Raw genomic sequence first — 20,258 nt, forward strand, 5'->3', positions numbered from 1 at the left:
GCGGTGACATACAAAGGTTATTTACTGTAACATATGCATCTCCCTATGCTACCACAAGCACATGCCTGGAGCAGTGAATGGAAAGAAGAGAGTGCTCAGCCGCACAGGGGAAGAGTGGATGGTCCACCTCACCTTGTAACAAAAATTCCTCCATCAGTGAGATCAAAAGAGTTGACCTTTTCTTCCAACAGACAGAAGATGTTGCAGGAAGAACAACTTCCAATCTGACATTCCCAGCAAGTGCAAAGAGCCAGAGACACCCTAGGCAGGTGCTTTACTTGGAAATTATTTTAATGCACAGAGATGCCTGATGTGCTGAGGGCTTTATGATGAATCATGGAGCCCATGTAATTTGGAGTTGCTTATTAGCCCAGTCTCCCTGAGATCTGAGAATTTTGTAGCCAATATCTCTACTTTCTTCATAAATCACAAGGAGAGAAGTGTCTTTTGGGCCAACTGTCCTGGACTGTCCTGTCTCCACACTGCTTCAAGGTTAGGGCTCTCTGTAGCAGACTAGTTGCATCAGCACTATCCAGCCCCTGGTTTAGATCTCCCCTACATCCTAAGCGATGCCATGGAGCTGAGGACTATCGCTACTCTCCTGCCTTTGTCCAGTCCCAAGTGAAATAATGAGAAGGTTGTGTGGCTGCTTGCCAACATGGTGTTTTTACAGCATAACAATGAGAAAGCATACTGTCTGCCCTGGTAAGAGTGCACGTGGAGATATTTAAGGGCGCAGACTTTTCTTAGAGGACCATCTCTGACACAGTGAAAAAAAAAAAGAGAGTCATGGTCCTAGTGTCTGCCTAGAGGTGAAGAGGAGAACCATCCTCCTTTGGAGAGCACTAACCAGCTTTGCTAAATGAAATCAAACAGCAGGTTCTGAAAACTCACACTGTAATTTTGCAATGCATGACTGGCTGCATGCAGTCATCCAAGGCGATTGCTTTATGCAAAAGCAGAGCTTGTTCCTAGAGAATTTAAACAATCACAGTCAGATTTCCTTGATGAAGGACACCCAAGTGAGTAACAACCTTATTTAAAGAGAAAACATGGCATGTTTGGGTACCTGGGCTCTCAAGAAGACAAGAAGTAATCAAGAACACACCCGAGAATGATCCGAAATTAGCCAATGTTTATCCTTCTACACAAAGGAAGAATTTTAAATTCAAAAATACAGGCATAACCTACCTTTACAATCCAGTACCACATCTAGGGAAAACCTAAATGTGCATGTTGAAGATCATCTAAGGAATGGGATTCTCTGCTTTCAAGAGACAGAGATTTACTCTATATCCTTATTGGGCCATACATATCACATCATGTCATGGTGATTAGCATGTTGATTAAAATCTTTAATTCCACTGGATTTAAAAGGCTAATTTGAGAGTCAGTCAGACAAGAGCGCAAGGCTGGAGCTGATCACAAGCACAGAACAGCATGCTGTGACTGCAGCATTGATATCTGCTGCCCTGGTTCTTGCAGGTAAAATCATCTAGCCAAGACAGGTAAACAAAGGCATGTGTCAGGTCAGCCAGCAAAATCTGTCATGGCAATGGCACCACACTCATCATGAGAAAGAAGATAAAACCTACTTTGGCTTTCCTTTACTACATATTTAACATTTTTAAGAGAAAAATCAGGTGACTATTGAAAGCTTGGGATGATGCACACCATCTTCAAGCTATTCTTGAGCAAAATGTTTAATGTTTCATGTGGTTTGGAAATGGTTTAAATTCCCTGCTGAATTTTTCATGCCCATACACAATTTAGCCTTTATCAAAAAAATCCTCTTCAATTATGTACTCTGCAGAAATTCTTTGGAAGGATTCTAGCTGCTTTTTTTCCCTCTTTTTTTGTTTGTTGTTTTTCAGCTTGATAAGGTCTGCATAAAATATCCTTACTTGGATATGCCCACTGAAGTTATCTGGACTTTGCCACTTGTATTACAGAAAATCAACTCCACTTTCTTTCCTTCTCTCTCTCTCCATGCCTTTATTTTAATTGATAGGAATGGGAAAAGAGAAGAACACTGGGGAGGGGCTAAAAGGTTGCAAACTCTTGGACAGACCCTACTTTTTTTCCCTGATACACAATAGGGAGCTGTAAATCTGCAGCAGCGGGGCCACCATAAAAGAAACACGGCAGGCGGGCTGCCTCTGGGCAGCAAAGCCTGCAGAAGGCACGCTGTCCCCAGTGCAGGAGATGTGGCAGGAAAACGAGCATAATTAGAGCACTGCCAATGTGCCAGCTATTCTTGGAGGCAGAACAGCCCTTCAGGAGCTATTGCAGGAGAGCGATGTGAGGACAGCCCTCGGACCACTCTAACCCACGTCACAGGCATCCCCAGGAACATGAAGCCATCCTCCCATGTTCTCTCCTGCCGAGCAGCTCAAGCTAAAGATACCATCCCTCTGCTGCTTTTGTTCTCTGAACACCTTCATTTTGCTGAGCATACGTCCCCTAAGGTTCCAGGAATATTAACATAAGTCACATACAAAAATACTATTTTAAAGAAGTGATTCCCATAGTTCTCCTACTTTTGGAGATGCATCTTTAAAAAGCTTCCCTAATATACTGGAACAGGACTGGTACTATCTCTTCATAAAAGGAATCCAACTTACAGGCTTCTAAATTCATTGGTAAGTAGTTTAGACTTCCTTTTATACTGTAAGATTTCCTTCCCATAAGACGCAAGATATATTGCCTCAAGGGAAAACCAGCTTTATGAAGAGGAAGCTATGTGTGCCAGAATTGTTCTCTTCCATTATTTGCAATATCCTTTCTCCCTCCCATTGTTTTAATAGAGTGGGTCACCAAAGGAACCTGCAGCAAAACCACCAATACCCTCTGCAGAGCATCTACCTGCTAAGAGCCCCAAACAACATCTGCTCTTCTGCAGAGCCTTCTCGGTGTCCAGAAAACATGTTTTCTGTGAATGGCCCATATGCAGTTCTGATAGAAACATGACTTTGCTAATAGACTTACTTTCTGCTGTTCCCACCAGAACAACATTTGAGGAATGGATGGCTCACCAGTAATCTCTCACCTACATATATTTTTGTAGAACTTCATGGAATAGAAGGATGAAGAAGGAAAAAAGAGAGAGAGAAAACACATTCAGTAGTGACCAGTGCTACACAAAGTTTAAAAAACCTAAAAAATCCAGTGTCTGATGTTCCTACACGTGATCTAGAGAAATGTTCCCCTTGTGTATGCACATGCTTGCATGTAGCACAGACTCTGTTACACACTTAAGTTTAAGTGCATGCTTAAATGTTCCATCCCCCAGGCCTTCAGAAAGCATGTCTCAAATTAGGCATTTGTTGAAATGCTTTGCTAAGCAAAAGGATCAGTTTACGTACTTTCCCCAAAGATTGTGCTGAAATGAGGCTGAATGGTTGCAGTGGTACCTCTCAGGAGATCCCCAATTCTTCCTCAAAGCATTCATTTGCTAGGATTTCCCTCTTGCACATTCAGCTTTGGGGAATCAGTATAGGAAGTTGGGACCAGCAAATCTGCAGCATTAGAAATTAGAGTATTACCAGGGGTAGCTAATGTAACCACAAATCCCTCCCTTGATCCAGATCACGCTCCCCACCAGGGCCACTGACATCTCTTCAATTTCTTTTAAAATCTCCTCTAAACTGTATAATCTCCCCAAATTCAAGCTGAGGGAAATCCAGGGTTCCCCCAAATCAGAAACTACTTGATTTGGGACAAAAGGAATCTGCTGCCAGGAGGACTGGAGTTGATAATAATAAGCAAACATTCCCACTGATTCTGCAGTCTCTCCCTGAAGTGAAATGATCAAGAGGATTCATTTTAGAGTATGCACAGTTTTAATGTGAAAAAAAACAACTTGCATCTTAGCTTTTAAGCAAAGACCAGATGGAAAGTCTATCATTAGAAATGCCAAAGGGAGAATACACTCAAAGTTCGCTCCAGGATGGAAAGGTCATTTCTAGTCATCCTTGTTTTAAATGTCCTCAGAAGCACTGAAGCTTTTTGTAATAAGATGGTTTTCTTTCAGTTTATCAACTTGATTTTCTCCAAAATAAAAAAAATCTCCAAAACAAAACAAAAATCACCAAACAATACAAGACAGAAACTTTAAAGGCAGGCGCCAGCTCTCTTTTTTCCTCTCTAGAGCAAAAGAGTCATTAAATTTTTAATGAATTATTGTTTAGATGACAAGAAATGCCACAAAGATGATCTGTTGATTCCACCCAGGGGTGTTCACTTAGAGCTTCACGGAGAGATTTGTGAGAAGACAGGCAACAGACAATGTGTCAATGAAGTCTGAGAAGCAACACTTCGTTTATCAGGTACCAACGTCAAGGAAGAACATGTCAAGCTGATGGGAAATGGATCACGTTTCAACACTGTGTTCAAAGCAATGTCCCAAACCCACAGCATAGATCATATGCCAGCTGAGTGATACAAATCCACCAGTCCATTTGCCTCGTAACTATCATGCTACCGGTCATAAGATCTGAGAAGCTCACTAAGGACCTCCTTAGGGCTAAAAGGTGCCTTCTTAACTGTAGTAGCTCACATATAATGACTAGGAGGCAGCAAAATTGTGATCGGTGATTTTCCCCGGAGTTATTAGGGTGACCTAAAGATAATGCAGTGTTTACAGCTTTACTCCACTTGCTAACTCACATGAGAGCTACAAACACTTAGCTTCAACTGAGATTTCATCAGTCCCTAGTCTCCACCTGCCAACTAACTGTGAAACAAACTCCCTCCCCATTAAGATAAGCCCACAGCTGAAATACAGTATGTGAATAAGTCTGCTGGGACACAGCTTCCAGACCCTAACAAGAAAATATTTAAACAAAGACAGAAAACTCCATTCTCTCATTTTCCAAAAAATATAAAAAAGCACATAGATATGATGATATAAAATTGGCATTTTCACAGTAAACACATCTGTGTCCTGATGCAGATTCTTCCCAGCAAGAACTGGAGCTACTGGCTAAAGCTGAAAGTTTTTTCCTTGCAGTGTGTGCCTTTTCTCAGTTCTACTACGCCAGCCCTGACAAAAAGGATCTGGATTCAGGTCTTCATTGTGCATAAATAACAAACTTATTTGCAAGGTCCAGACAGCTGCATTTACATAAATTCACTCAGAGGAGCCATCGCTGACCTAACTTAGCAGAAATGGGCTGCACAAGTGTCATAAGGAAATGTGACCTGTACCACAGCTGAATGAGGCACAACCATACAACACCAAGATTTCATTCTCAAACACCATGCTACAATACTGGGATCAGCAAACAAATGCTTTGTTGTTTCTTGGCCACTTGCAAATGGTCTTTATTCCATAGGAAATAATTACCAAACAAGCACAGACTCCTCCAAGCTCTCTTTAGAAATCTTCTTTTCAAAACACGCCCTCATATTAATTGTTTACCATTTGCAATAAAGAAGAATGAAAAACAAGAAGGTAAGAAATCTGAGACAATAAAACCTTCCCTAGTCCCCACAAATAGACATTCGCTGCCTTCCAACAGACTTGACTAATCATTTTTCTAAGTAGCCAAAAGATTTCACAATTAAATGCTAATACAGATAAGATGCATCCTCCTGCTCCTTCTGATGCCTCATGAGTTTTCCAGCTCCTCTCATTACTCTGGGCATGACGGAGCCAGCACTGCTACAAGAGAAAGCTCAGATTTCAGCTCCATCCCAGTCACTGACCAAATACCCAGAACCTTCATCACTGCTCTTGGATCACGGGAAAAAATAAATAAGAAAAGGGGAGTTTGAGTCCTAAGATCAGAATCGCATTTGCCGGACAGGTTTGTTAGAAAAAACCATCTCTGGACTTTTTGTAAACTAAGCATATTTGGTCAGGTACTTGGAGATCAAACAGACAGGGAGCCTCCCAATTCCCTTCCTGCAGCCTCACGTTTGTGGTGACAACTGCACTTTCCACCGACGAAAAGTGACCTTTAGGCCGTGACATTTAGGCACAGATTTTCCAACTTGTGTTACCTCCGCCTCCAGTTTCACAGGTGGAATCCATAACACTTTAACGTTTAAATAGTTGGCGGTGTCCATCAAACACAAGCCTGTGCCTTACCCAACAGATTCTTAAAATGGAATACTCCCGCCCCAGAGACCCATGCCATGCTGGATGGTCAACTTACACGAGCTATTGGACGTGCCGTATCTCCTGGGAAAATCAACATGCCAAGCAAAAGCTCATCTCTCAGAATAGTTACCCTACTACGTTATTTCTCTTTTACTTGTTTCCCTACCCCAGTTACACAACACATTCTCACTGGGGCAAAAGCGATCATTAGGAAGAGCACTTTTGGACAGATACAAACAGGCAGCGCTAAATGTGCACCAGAAACAGGTAAAATTAATAGTCTTTCCACGTGAGAAGGCATAACAAGGCAAATGGATCCTCCGTTAGCTTGTCTCAGTAATATCTCAGGAAAGCACCATATAGTCAGAGTGGAAACATGGTGGTTCAGCAATTATTTGTTTAAAAAATCCAATGCTGATTGTGGGGAAAGAGCTCAGCTGTGATCACACATCACATCTCTTGTCTTGGATTAGCTGCTAAATTTAAAAGTATTTTCTGTCTGGCCAACAAGAGTGATTTACTGACATGGAGAAATGTTTTAAATATCAAGAGTTTTCAGGCTCAGCCAAACCACTCGTTCCTGCAGCTCTCTAAAAGACTCTTGTCCCTAATGAGAGAAGGGAACAATTGAACGAAACCTAGAGATCTGGCAGCTGGAGATCCACCAGCCCGACCCCCTCCTGCTGCCGCAAGGTCATTTCTCCTTCTTGAGGGCATATGTCCTGTTTCTACGCACACAGGCTGAGCGCCTGATGCACCAAGAGAAGTCAGTCAAGTATTCTCATGTTACAAACCCAACCGCCTTTTCTGCTGTAGAGAAGGGTTACAGGCTCAAACTCTGCAGGACCACTATCGGCAGGGACGGGTTAACAAGGAAAATTCAATTATGAATTTAATCCAAATCTAAGGCATTGAATGGACTTAGCAGAAGATGAGAAATATACTGCAACACTTCATACGTTACCCATTATGACTGTGTGGTCTCATGTCCATGTTGATACCAGAGATGCAGACCAGCTGGGATTTTACCCAGGTCACACTTCTTTCATGTGTTGCCTCTTGTCTTTATAAATTCATTTTTGCATAAGACAGCTGTGTCAGACCTGAGCTCCCAGTGCAACTTCCCTTCTATACTTGCAGAATGAATTCAGTCAGCCAGGTCCTATTTCTCCTGGGCACCACACAAAGAATTACAAATGGCTCTATTTGTGCCCAGTCGGTACAAAAAGTGATGTCAAAAGCGTAGCAGGAAGGAGGAAAGGTCCCAATTACAAAAGCAAGATCTGTGAGATAATCTTGGTCCCAGGTCAGTGAGAGGTGGCAACTAGGAACAGCTCATCTATCTGTCAGTTGGGGTCATTTGATGAGCACGTTACCAAGAGGAAAGGTGGCACCTCAAAACACCAATTACAACTTTCCAGACCCAAGCTGTGCTTCAGCCTCCCCTGCTCCTTGTGCCTTCATCTCTAACATGACAGGAAGGTAAGCTTGAGCAACAGGAATTCAGTTTTCAAGGAGTCTAATTGTACTGCAGCTTAACAACCAATTAACAGTTTTGCAGAAGTTGCACACTCTGCCGGGGGGCCTGCCTTGCTGTGTTGAGGAAGTGCATGGTGTTGACTTCCCAAACTGAGTCACCATTGTAAGTCCTGGGGCGGTATTAATAGAGCTGGGGGAAAATTTCCAGGAAACATCACTTACTGGCACTCACAAAAATAGCAAGGAAACTCTTCAATTACTAAACTTTTAAGGAAGAAAGTCTTTCTTCTTTATGACAAGACAGCAAAGAAGCAGCAGCCTCTATGATTTGCTTGGAAGCAGTTACAATTAATATTGTTCCTTATCTCACTTTTCCCTGACAGTAGTAGATGTTGCTTCTAAGCTATTAATTCTGTAGAGCTGCAAGACTGGTTTTTTTTCCTCCTCTCTCTTCTGATTATCTGCAGGATAAAATGTTGAAGTGAGCCTTGCCTCTGAAGATTTAGCAATTCTCTCCTGGAACATGTCTGCAATACCACCCATCGGTTGAAGCCAAGTCCATGCATGCAGAGACTTGAGCTAACCCAGGTACCAACGACAGTTCAACCACAGCAGCCTGAGGTCAGCCTGAACCCTTTACTCAACTGTCCAGGACCCCAATTTGGGGGAATGGTTGAAGTCTTCATCAAACCACACAAACAGGTAAACCTGTTATTGGAAGTCAAGCTATCCCATGCAGAGGTGAGCTGATCCCTCTGCACAACCTAGACATGCCCTAGGATCAGAGAGTGGACAAAAGCAGAGGAAAGGCACAGACTAGTAGCTGAATCAGTCACCTAAAAGTGTCTTTTCCTCTCCACATACGCAACAGTTTGTTTATGTCTTCTCAGATCCAGGGACTAACCCAGGCTTTTAGAAACATTTTGTCCCTGCAATAGCTGTAAGGATGCAACTGCAAATCTGGGGGAGGCTTAACCATCTTAGAGCACGCATCTTTCCATTGAAGACACATGGATTTATGCTCTTGTTTAGTGAGCATGGGCAGACTATCCCAGACATGGTCCCCTTCCCCTGAGCAGCCAGCATACCCCATCAGGAAGGATGTAGACAGAAGTGCAACTTTCTGGAATAAAAAAAGTCTTTTAAAAGCACAAGGTATGAGCACACCAGCTTGTCCCCATCCCAGACACAAAGTGCAAATGCCTAATGTTATTACTATGAATTCCAGATTGTCACCACCACCACCCTTCCCTCTTAGCCTTGAGGCAAACATCGGCCAAAAAGTCTTTGAGAAGGCCTCAAAGATGTTCCCTGACATGTCTTACACAAATCAGTAACTTGGAAGAGGACAGAAATCCAGGGTAATGAGGGGAAGGTGGCTGGCATGAACTTGACCAGTACCTGCCCCATTTGACCTCTCAGCTGAGCTGTCCCGCCATGGCTGCTGGGAGGGCACATCAGGTCCAGCTCTCTGCCAAGCTGTCAGCACGGCACACAGTCTGTGACACTCATGGGACATGACACCCCGTGCAATGCAACAGAGACCCAACAAGCTTGTTTTGCATGCCACTGTGGCGTTAGCAGATACAGCAACGTGCTTTGGCTAGTACTGACATGGGAAGCATCCAAAGCACTTGCACAGAGATAAGAGGCTCCCCTCATCTCCTGCCTGAGACACGCTGACCTCCCCCCCCTCCCTTCTCCCTGGCATTGTTAAAGATAATAGAAAAATCTGCCACTTATTTTTTTAAATGTCTCTGTTTCAGAGGTTTTTCCCCCTCCTTGTTTTTCTGAGGCCAATTAAAAATAAAAGTTTACCAGGAAGACGACAAGAAAAAAAGCGTCTGATATCATTGGATCCAGCCTATAAGGATCTCACACATAAAAGAATTATGTCCCTGAGCACTTTCCAACAGACTTTCAGAAAATTTCATCTTTCTACTTCCCTGGCTGGATAGTCTGTTTGAGTAATTTTCTCTTTCTCCTGGGGCTGGTTGCTAAGAGACGTGCTATTACTTCTCCCTCTCTTATGACCCGATTACTGTGATCAGCAAAGACAGCGTGCAGACAACAGCCTGACACGGCTCATACAAGAACATCGGGCTCGTTACAAAATGATGGACTGTATTAACACTCCGCAGCCCCTTCGCTCACCGTGGCCTTTGCAGAGTCTCCTGGCACAACTGGGGGCTTTTACTTCCCCGGCTTCTGAAGTGCGCGTTCAAACATTTTAAATCGCAGGACTGGGAAGGGAGAAGAATGGACTTTTACCTCCTGTGTTTCACTGCCTGACAGCCAGAATGGTGTTAATGGATCATCGTTGAGAAACCCTTCTTTCCCTACCCTTCCAGAGAAGCAACCCGGGAACTATGATTATCCTTTTTTGCTCTCCTGCAAAAAACTCTGCAAATACGTAATTCGCGTCAGATTAGCACATTCCCTTGAAGAGTTCGATGGCACATTGTAAAGCTGATCTTTACACTTCAGGGGCCAAGAGATGACCTGGTCCTGCAGACAGCAGAGCTAGATTCCTCTGGACAAGGAAAGCAGCTGAAAATGCACCCAACTGTAGGTGCACGGTGGTCCCAAGGAAGCCACCGTGATACCCAACATGCTCCCAATATGTGCTGGAAGAGCCACAGCTTGGCACTGTGTCGTTAGCAGAAGAGCCCTAGATGAGGGGGCCAGTGGGAGAGATGGGAAACTTGGAGCTCAGATTGTGAGCTTGTGCTGCGGGGTACGTTGGGTAAAAAGTTAAGGAAAGTTAATTTTGTTGGTGTTGTTACCAAAGAACAGGTCTGCTGCCAGCTGGTATGGCTCAGGATGGTGTCACCAACCTCAGAGACCATCAGACTCCACTTAGTAAGGATTTAACCCTCATCACACTCACTTTTTATAATGCAACTTTCAAGCTTCTGTAATTTCTTATATTAAACCTACCTTTGAAAAACTGTGTTTACTAGTACTGTTTTAGCACAGTTTTCCTACTCTTGAGGGCTCCCTCTCCTCCCACCAGCTTGCTCAGGGGCAGCTCCCACGTCAGGACCCTTGGGTAGACTGAGGGTCTCTGACAGGTATCCAGGCTGTACAAAGGCCAATGTCATTGCAGAATACCTAGAAAAGCCAGTTGTTAAATCTTTCCATATGAATCTTGTAACAGGGGGCCCAGATGAATAGGTCCCTCCTCTAATTCCTCACCTCCACGGCGTTTCCCATAAACTCAGTGCTTCGCAAAAGAAATGTCAGCTCTCATGTCAGTGTGATTTCTACCAACCAGCCCTTCATGCTGGGCTTTGCATTATGGTTTGGTCACGTCTAGACTAAACCAAAGCCTTTCCTTAGTCATTGTCATCACAGGAATTAAGAGTTGGAAAAGACCTGTGAGACTTTTGCACTTCACAGCTCCTCAAACAGTTTGGGTAAATCCCCAATCAAGATCCTAGAGCATTTTTGTACGTTCTTCTGTGGCTACAACTTTCCAGTGTGCGTGCTAGTTAAAAAAGAAGACAGAAGGGGAATTTTTAGATAGGGATGTCTGCTTATCAGGAACTAGACCTGATCCCTGCTTATCCCCTTTTGCATAACCACCCTCCCCGGGGCAGCCAGAGCCACAGGACTCTTAGTCCTACTCATGGACACTCAGCTCTTGCGCCCAGTCCATCTGAACACACTTTGCTTAGCAACAAGCATTTTGGGCCTCGTATATTTAGTCCAAATTGTAATTGTGTAGTGTTCACTGCCAGAAATGCCTGCTCTTTGGCCACAAGTACAGCTTCTGTGGCTTCAAGAGTTGCTCATTCATTCTTCTAACCTTTTATTAGACCAACCTGTAATATAATCCAATAGACATTTATTGGTTGCTCTGACTTAGCAGTACTCTGTCTGGCAGAGTGAAAAAGCTTTAGGCAGAGAAAAGGAAAAATATACATATAATCCTTTATTACAACAGTTTTCAGGGCATAGAAGAGCTGCATTGTGTGAACATGGACAAAAAAAATATTACTCGACTGTTAACTGTCATATAACAATTGTTATTATTTAACAGACTAGCATCTGGAGGATGTTAAAATTTCAGATTAAAATAAAAGGGACAAGTGCTGCCTGCTTGAATTCAAGTTATTTCTGCATTAACATTGCTCTCTCGCTTTGATTGGGCACCACAGCCCTTTAAAACTATATAGAAGACAAACATTATCTTTTTAAAAGTAGGTTTGATATAGTCGATGACAGATGTTTGCAATTTGAGTTATAAAAAGATGGCTTCTTTCCATTCCAGTGTATGTCAGGAACTGTCTTTTTTTTTTCTTTTTCCCTTCCCTTTTTTGCCCTTTTTCTTTATTCTACCCAAACTATTGTGGTTCACAGAACAGGCCACTGCAAAGATGAATCACTATTCAATGTTTGAAATAATGAAGTGGAAAAATTAAATATAGTATCTTGTAAGAACAGACAGACAGGAGGAAAAGAAAATGAGGAAAAAAAATTAGGCATGGCAGAAAAAATTAAAAATCTACCTGCTGAGGAGTGTAATGTTTGCTTTATGATACCATATAACAGAGAAAATACAAGCTCACTCACCAGAATGAAAAACAAGGCTAGGAACTACTTCAAGTAGTTCCCAAATAAGAGGCAATGTGTTCCAGAGCCTGTGAAAGTTTAATATTTGTAATTCTAACAAAACACAGTCAGAATTGTTAATAAAACCTGGTGGCTTGACTTGACATTTTGTGAACTACGGGTAAGTATACTGGTTCAATAATAGTTTTTATGCACCTGTTTTATGTTGCATTTTTCCCCATGCCATTATCTGAGGTGGTATTTCAGAAAAGAAAATGCTCATCCTGAGAGCAAAGCCAAGAGCAGAGACCTACGTATTTGTCTCTAACAAAAAAAGCAGATGCAGACACTATTATCCAGCACAAGCAGTAACAACTTTTGGATGACTGCAATCAAAACAGAAGGACCCACTCAGTGCCAGTTTATTTACACTGGTGAGAATCACAAGTCCTGATACTGGTCACTGTGATGTGGACAACTGGGCAAAACTCCATAACTCATAAGCTACCAAGTAGAGGGATGCTGCCCAAGCACAAAGGCACCAGCTTGGTCTCATGCCTCTTCAACACAGCTCAGCTTGCTCAGGGCAGTTCAAATCCACTGTTATACAAACGAGAACCACCACTCGTTTCCAACTGGCTTCACTTGGTTCTTAACCAACGGGGAAGAGGATGTCATTAGAGAGAAATCAAGGGAGACTTCTGAAAGGCTGCTCCGAACTGCTTCGCAGCTACCCCTTAAAGAGGGACCCCTGCTCTCCCGCCTGTTCTGCAGGGTTCAGGGGCTTTGCTTGTGCTTTAAATGCTCTTGTGTAGAAGGTAGCAAAGCCACCACAAAGAGGCCTGGAGCTTCAAGTTCATTTTCACTGGCTGTATTTTGTAAGAGCCTGTAGATGATGCAGTTCTGACACTAATGAATAAAGTATTGTTTCATCTGCTCCATTTCGTTCAGCGCACGAAACACATGGAAGAACAAGAGCAAGGATTAAGAAGGACTTTAAAAGTTTATAATATGCACTTTAAAAAAACTTTCTCTAAAAAGCAAGCACTAACATGGGGACTGTGCTCAGGCACAGTCAGGATGATTTGCAACAGTAAGGTTACCTCTTTATTCCCAGTACATTTTTCATCTCCGCGAGCTCAATCCTGAGAGGGATAGGACCATAGCATCCACTGCAATGATGGGACCAGAAAAGGGTTAGTGGACTTCTCAGCCTATTTTTTTTGTCCCATCACTGAGACACTGCCTCCCTCCCAGAGCATCAATGATTTTTTTCAGCTAGTGGCAGAGATGAGGAGTGAGGCAGGTGGCAGAGACCAGAAGATCCCACTGGAAAAACTCTAGTACTCACAGGACTCAATTCAGCGTCAAACTGACGAAGTAACAATGTATTCCCATGCCTCATCTGGACTGCAGCAAGGGTCCACGTGTGTAACTCACAACACGTGAAAGACAGTGAGCCTCTGCTTCCACCACGATGAAAGAAAAATCGCATTATCTCATGTTAGTGTTGGACGAGGCACACACAAACCACCACTGGAGTGCGGCTGGACAGCTCGCTGCTCCTGCACCCCAGCCTCCTTCCACCGACAAGCACAGCACAGCAGAAGCTCACGAGATGCACCAAGGAGCAGGTATGTCGCCTCTCTACCTCTCAACCAACACAGCCTTCTCACTGGCAAGGACTCCCCTTGCTATGGTGCAGATCCAGCACAGACAACCAGAAAAAAAACTCAAAACCCGCAGAATCTCCCAAGTCAGCCTGAATTTATTCTTTCAGGGCTTTCATCCAAGTAATGAATAGACTCTGGACCTGGTTAGCTTCTATGAACTGTCAAAGATTGCAGAGCAGAGAACAGCACAGCTAAAACACAGAGTGTCTAGTCTAATAAATCCATACTCAAGCTTCAAAAATTAGACAAAGCTACTGACAGCAGCTGCTGTAAACAAAACCCACTAGGTATAGCTGCCTATAAAAAAAAAAAAAACCCACCCGCAACAAACATCCTGATAGTTCATGCTCCCAGTCCCTTACAGACATAGCAGAATAAAATTTGCCAGTGCTCAAGAGCCCCCACACACATGAAGAGTAGGAGTGCAGGGAGAGTCAAGCCCTGGGAAACATGGATCAGCTGAGTTCAAGCATACACATTGGTGTCAACCACGTAACCTCACCCTGGAGCTGGTCCTGCTATTGTGTCTTGTCTCATGAGTTACTTGTCCTGTCCTCCAACCAAGGTAAATGGACACAGGTGGTTTGAAAAAAAAAAAGTAAGGAAAATCTCAAAGACCTTCACATGAGTCTTGTTGTTCACCATATCTGAAAGTCACCCAAGGAAAGGAAGGAGAAGAGTTCACTTTATTTCTCATCCCTTCATTTAGCTTCCATTATTAAATCCATATTAACTGTTTCTACAGGTATTATATTCACCGAGGGTCGCAACTACAAGGAAAAGACATCAGCACTAATAAATACTGAATTTAGAAGGACCCAGCAGTATAAACTAAAGTGGCTAATTTTGCAAAGCATGTCCTCAGAGCCTCAGAGGGTGACAGAGAAGCACGACCAAGCGCTGTGCAGCCCCGTAAATCAAGCAACTGTCCCAGGAGGGATGCTGTCTGCACATCCTTTTCTGGCCAGGGTTGGCACTGTGGTATCTCAGTCTGTCTCAGGCAGCTTGAGAAACACACATGGTCAGATTTATATGAATGAAAGACATTGCAAGAATATGAGGAACTTGGTTTCTTGGGAGTGGAGACAGTCATCTTTGCAGGACCAGGAGACCTCCTGGGTGCCAAGCAATAGTCTGGGACTTCCCAGTAGGAGAGCATGGACTCGTTCCCTTCCCTACCACCATCAAATCACCCTTCAAGTGACCACATGTGACTGGAAAGCCCAACCCTGCAACCCAGCTGGGCTTAGGCAGCAGCCTCCCAGGGCTCACCAGCTGTGCTCAACCCAATTCAGCACAGTATGGTTTCTCCTGAACTTGCACTGCTTCATGTCTGCAGAGTTTTATTTGGAGGGGAGGGGGAAAGGCAAGGGGAAAAGAGCTTTTACAGTTATGAAAACAAGCTTGAAACCAAAAGGATCCAAACCAAAAGGCAAATCACACTGTAAAAGTTGCCACTCATTGCACTCAAGCCATCCAACAGCCCGAAGAGCCCCAGCTCAGGCTCTTCTGAGTGTCTCTGACAACAGATTTTCACACATTTTTGAAGCCCCTGATTTTGGCCTCACAACCCACAGCGCTGTCCCAGCACACCTTGACTGCCCTATTGGCACTCGTTTGGGAGCGGCTGCCAGCTCTCCTCTCCGTGCCACGGAGTGTGCAAGATCGTCCCAGCACTGCTGCCACCAGCCCCACCACAGCATGCACAAAGCCGGTGGATCAACCAACACCAACCTCGCCCTGTGTCAGACACCTCCTTAGTCTGCCCTGGAGGGTGAGGCCCCATTTTCTGGGAATAGGGAAAAGAGGAGAAAAGGGAATTTGCTTCATCTGCAAGCTATAAATCTTCTCCATCTTCCTGAGCCCAGCATAGACGGGAACAGCTGTGTGGCAGCATTTTTCCAAGGCCCCAGCTCTGTTGAAGATGCTGAAATACCAATTTAAGTGCAAAAGCTGGAGAGCAGGAGAGAAATAAGCTGCCGGGAACGGAGGGAGGGCAACCACAGAATCACAGAAAGATTTGGGTTGGAAGGGACCTTGAAAGATCATCTAATCCAACCTCCCTGCCATCAGCAGGAACATCTTTCACTAAATCGGGTTGCTCAAAGCCCCGTCCAACCTGACCTTGAGCACTTCCAATAATGGGGCATCCAATGCTTTTAAAGGATACAAAATTAATACCACCTCCTTGGAAAAAGGCATTATTTTGCTTAAGAGATTTTTTTGCTCAGCAAGTACAGAGGACAAGACCTCTTATGCACGCGGTTGGACAGGGTCTGCTGAGGAACAGAGGGAGGAGGCAGGTAACACCATACACATGAACATAGAGAAAGGAGCTAAATATAGGAAGGGGACTGTCAGGACCCATGGCTGGATGATGTCTCATCCATCTCAGGACCCACCTTCCCCCAGCATAAAGAGAAGATGCTCTCAAACTTCAAACATATTCAACTCCATCCAAGGACCACCCTTGGCCCTGATTCCACTCTTTTAGAGACACTGATCAAATATCTGGTCATCTAATTTTGATTTCCAGCCTAACTCATTAGCAGCTACACTTCCTCCCCATGCACACTTGTTTATCTTGTGGAAAACCATCTTTCCGCAAGCTCAAACAGCTCTCCTCCCTCTGTGGGATAAATACAGAGCTAAGACATTGGTCACCTGTACATCATCCCAGGGACTACGGTGCTCACGCCTTCCAGGATCAGGCAAGGTTAATCCCCCGTGAACTGTCACAGTGGGGAACATTAGCACTAAATCCTCCAGAAACCCAGCCCAGACCACAGCACGTGGAAGTCTGGTTTGGTGTTTGCAGGACCTATAAAAACACATCTGTGCTGCCTCTTTGGCTAGCTGCACAGCAGATACCCATGCAGGATGATAATCAGAGCTGTGGTCTTCTTGATTATTATTACTACTACTACTGCAGTCATACCTGGGACCCCCAAATGGATCCCTGTGACAGCAAGACAGGGTCTCTGCTTTGATGAATTGATAAATCTAGTTTGAATCAAGTCACAGTGAGTCAGCATGGCAAACAGCGAGGAGGGAGGGGCTGGCAGCACTAGGAAAATTGCTCACTTAGCTGGTCTAAACCACACACACCTTGAGTGCTTCAAGTCACATTAAAGGCTGTTGCAATTCCACTTTTTTCAGTCATTTAACCATTTCAAACTTCTTTTCAAGTTCCACTGAGTAACTTTTAATCAGCATGTTCTGGCTGATTTTTGTGCAGATGTTGGGGGAAAAGAAATAAAATCAAAGTCGAGGTGAGACCAAGGAAATGCCTTGGTGCAAGGGAGAGGAGGGTAAAGCTGATCCTGCCCTGTGCACACAGGGCCTGCTCCACAGCCTGCCACTCCAGTGTCTTTCCCCCACGCTTTCAACGTGATCAAGAAATAAAACCGCAAGTGTGATCAGCCAGGCAGACCTGCTACGTGTGAGTGACATAATAATAAAGAAACACAAGGCCAGAGGCTGCATTTTCCTGAATGTTAAAAGCAATGAGCTGAAGAAATTACCAGGAACAGAATTTACTGGTCTCCCATAGAGATTCCTGATACCATCCATGCAGCCTCTGGTAGTGGGGAAGCAACACCAGTGACACAGCTAGGGGAGGCAAGGCTGTGCCAGGCTGTGATGTGCATGTTCGCGTTCTGCCCCGTGGCTGCCCTGGGACAGCCCTTCCCTGGAGCAGTGTTACTGCTCACACTCATCTCTGGCAGAAGGATGCTGCACTATGTGCTACCCGCACGCTGGGCAGAAAGCCCATGTGCCTTCAGTGAAGCAGCTCTGGTGAGGCAGGAGGGATGAAAACACACCAGGGTGTGCAAGGGGATTCTGCAGCTCCTCCACCTACAGATTCACGGCTAACCAGATGGGAAAGACCTGTGACCAACAGAGAACAAATTTAGGCAAAATGACTCACAGTGCCCCTTTATGCAGGGAACCAGTGGGGCATGCAGCTGTCCCCCAGGCTGAATTATTGCTGCAAAAACAATGGAGGTCATTGAAAAAACAATTAGGGAGCCTGGAGGAGAGAAGGGAGCAATAGAGAGTGAATGAAGCACGTTGGGCTAAATATTTTCTCACTGTCCTGCTCTCGCCTGCCAGATCCCAGAAGCCTCATGTTCTCAGGGTTATATATGGCTGGGCTAATGGCTTTGCACCGGCTGCTGACACCAACCAGCAGCGTGTCACCTTCTGAAAGTGGATTAGCTTAAGCTGCAGGCACACTGTCACATCACTAAGCCAGTCCCTGACCAGGTCTTGGCCAACCCTTAGCTCTTCCAGGCCTGTCAGATTATGATGAGATCTCCAAAAGCCCAGCATCAGACAAGGCAAGGGATTGGCCCTGAAAAAGTCCCCCTGTGAGCTCCTGATGTCTCCCAGTTTGTAACAGACCTGGCAATGCTCAGCTGCTTGCAGGACTGGGTCAACAGGGTTGAACGAGAAAGGTTCCCTTCTCAGCCTGCAACGCCTGTTCTGCTCTTAGGGAAAGCTTCCTTCCCCAAACGCCAAGAAACAATTTTTTAGAACGTGATAATGTTCCTGTGTCACATAAAATTGGATCTACAATCACTAAAGCACCGACAATTAAGACATACTGACATTTTTTCACAAAAAAATGGTGGCTGATCAACAACAGATTTCCTAGAGAAAAAAAAGTGTCATTTTCTATTATTTTAAATTTTAAGAGAATTAGAAAAATAAGAATTTCCAATTGACTTGAAGGTGACATTTTCATTGCACTTCAGAAATGGATTATTTTTTACTTTAATTCCAAATGTCTTTCTCTTCCTCTTACTCGCTAATGTTTTGTTACTGAAGGCAACAGAACAGGTGCATATGACTTCGCTTTTCCCCACCAACACATTTTCTTTTTTCGTTCTGAATTCTCCAAAGTTAGAGTGGCAGAGGAAAAACACCGAAACGCTCGTCAGACTTTTCCAACTTCCCTACAAAATGTCCTTAACTTTAGAGAATTGCTCAAGTGCAAGATTCAATAATGCTGCTTTGTTTTTCTTTCTCCTTTCCATTATTCTGTAGTCTTCCTGAAAATGCATATGTTTTCAAAAGATACAGTAGAAGAAGGAAAAAAAGATACAGATGACATTTATCTTACTGCACTCAACACAAAAGAGGGAAAAACAGTGATGGAACAAAGTAGAGCATCCAAAAACAAAAATCAAAAGCTGGTTTGGCAATTTTCTTGAATACAACTGAGTTTTTCTTTGGGTGGAGGATGGAGAGGAGGAGAGGGAAGAGTTTTCCACTGATTTTTAACCATAGTAAATCACCGGGAATAGAAAAGTCACTACTCTTCCAAGACAGCTACCAGTCCCTCCTATACTCCTTAGCTTCCACCTAGTTTCTGCTGCAGTAAGGTTCCATCACACTCTCCACTGTCAGACAGGGGCATCCCGGGTGCTCCAGCTGGCAGGTTTCCAGTTGAAAACCCTAGAGGCGCTCCCAGTCATGCACTCCCGCTGCTGGGAACTCCCTCCTTCCATGTGTCCACAAGTCAGGAATCCAACTCCCACACCCAACAAAGGCTATTGCAATCGTCATGTAAATACCCTCAGAATTATTTCACTAAATTATTTCATATTCAAAAATGTTCCATAGTAGAGAGAAAAGAATGAAACTAAAACTGAATCAAACCAGCAAGGCTGGAGAGGAAGCACTCCTACACCTGTTCTGCCAAATTTACGCCCTACCACCCCAATTACACCCATACTCCCACAGCTCAATCCCACGTGTGTAAAGGATTTCCATTGTGCTGGGATGAAAGAACCAATACTGAAAAGGGTTGCTCAAGCTCCTTGGATCAACACGTGCCAGAAGAGACCAAACAAGCAAAACCCCTTGAAAAGTACCAGTCTGGGACATAGGACACCTGCTTCCAATTAAAAACTAGAAAGATCTGTCCCCATGTCCTCCCCCAGCCCTGCAACTCTCAGGAGAGTAGCTAGCCAGAGCATGGGTAAGAGATACCTTCACATTCTTCTTGATTTGAATGATCTGAAACAAGGAGGCTCCCACAAACTCATCAACAAAGAGCAAGTCAAGAACAGCCTGTGTTTGCAGTCAATCCCTCTGCATTAGACAGTTGTGGTTCCTTCCTAAAAAAAAATAAATACTTACCATCACCTCCTGGTTGCTTGTATGGGTTGTACTTTGGCTTGGGGGCAACAACAGGCGCAAACTTCTTTGGTGTCTGCTGGGTGGACACCGAGATGCTGGGAGTCCCAAAGGTGTGTGTGGTCTCCATCCTTGCAGTAACGTGACCAACAGGCTCGTTGGTACTCTTGGGTGGCAACCAGGACGGGTGAGACATGGTTCAGATCTGAGAGGAGAGGTAAAGAGAGTCACATTAGGAATTTAGGCTGGGGAAATACAGTTGCAAACCTACTACTTTACTGGTTTATAAAATCAGA

General features: G+C 44.2%; 1 protein-coding gene across 22 annotated transcripts in view; it reads right to left on the minus strand.

Annotated features, from left to right (window-relative positions):
* The window catches only part of LPP (LIM domain containing preferred translocation partner in lipoma), a 348,295-nt gene that overhangs the window by 199,059 nt on the left and 128,978 nt on the right, over nt 1-20,258 (minus strand). For all 22 annotated transcript variants that reach the window (XM_074833994.1, XM_074833988.1, XM_074833995.1 and 19 more), the window contains one exon: nt 19,966-20,167. In XM_074833994.1, coding sequence (XP_074690095.1) covers nt 19,966-20,158 — 193 coding nt within the window. In that variant the 5' untranslated portion in view covers nt 20,159-20,167. The remainder of the gene's footprint in view (nt 1-19,965; nt 20,168-20,258) is intronic.

The sequence above is a fragment of the Strix aluco genome, chromosome 9, assembly GCF_031877795.1.
Source record: "Strix aluco isolate bStrAlu1 chromosome 9, bStrAlu1.hap1, whole genome shotgun sequence".
NCBI lineage: Eukaryota > Metazoa > Chordata > Aves > Strigiformes > Strigidae > Strix > Strix aluco.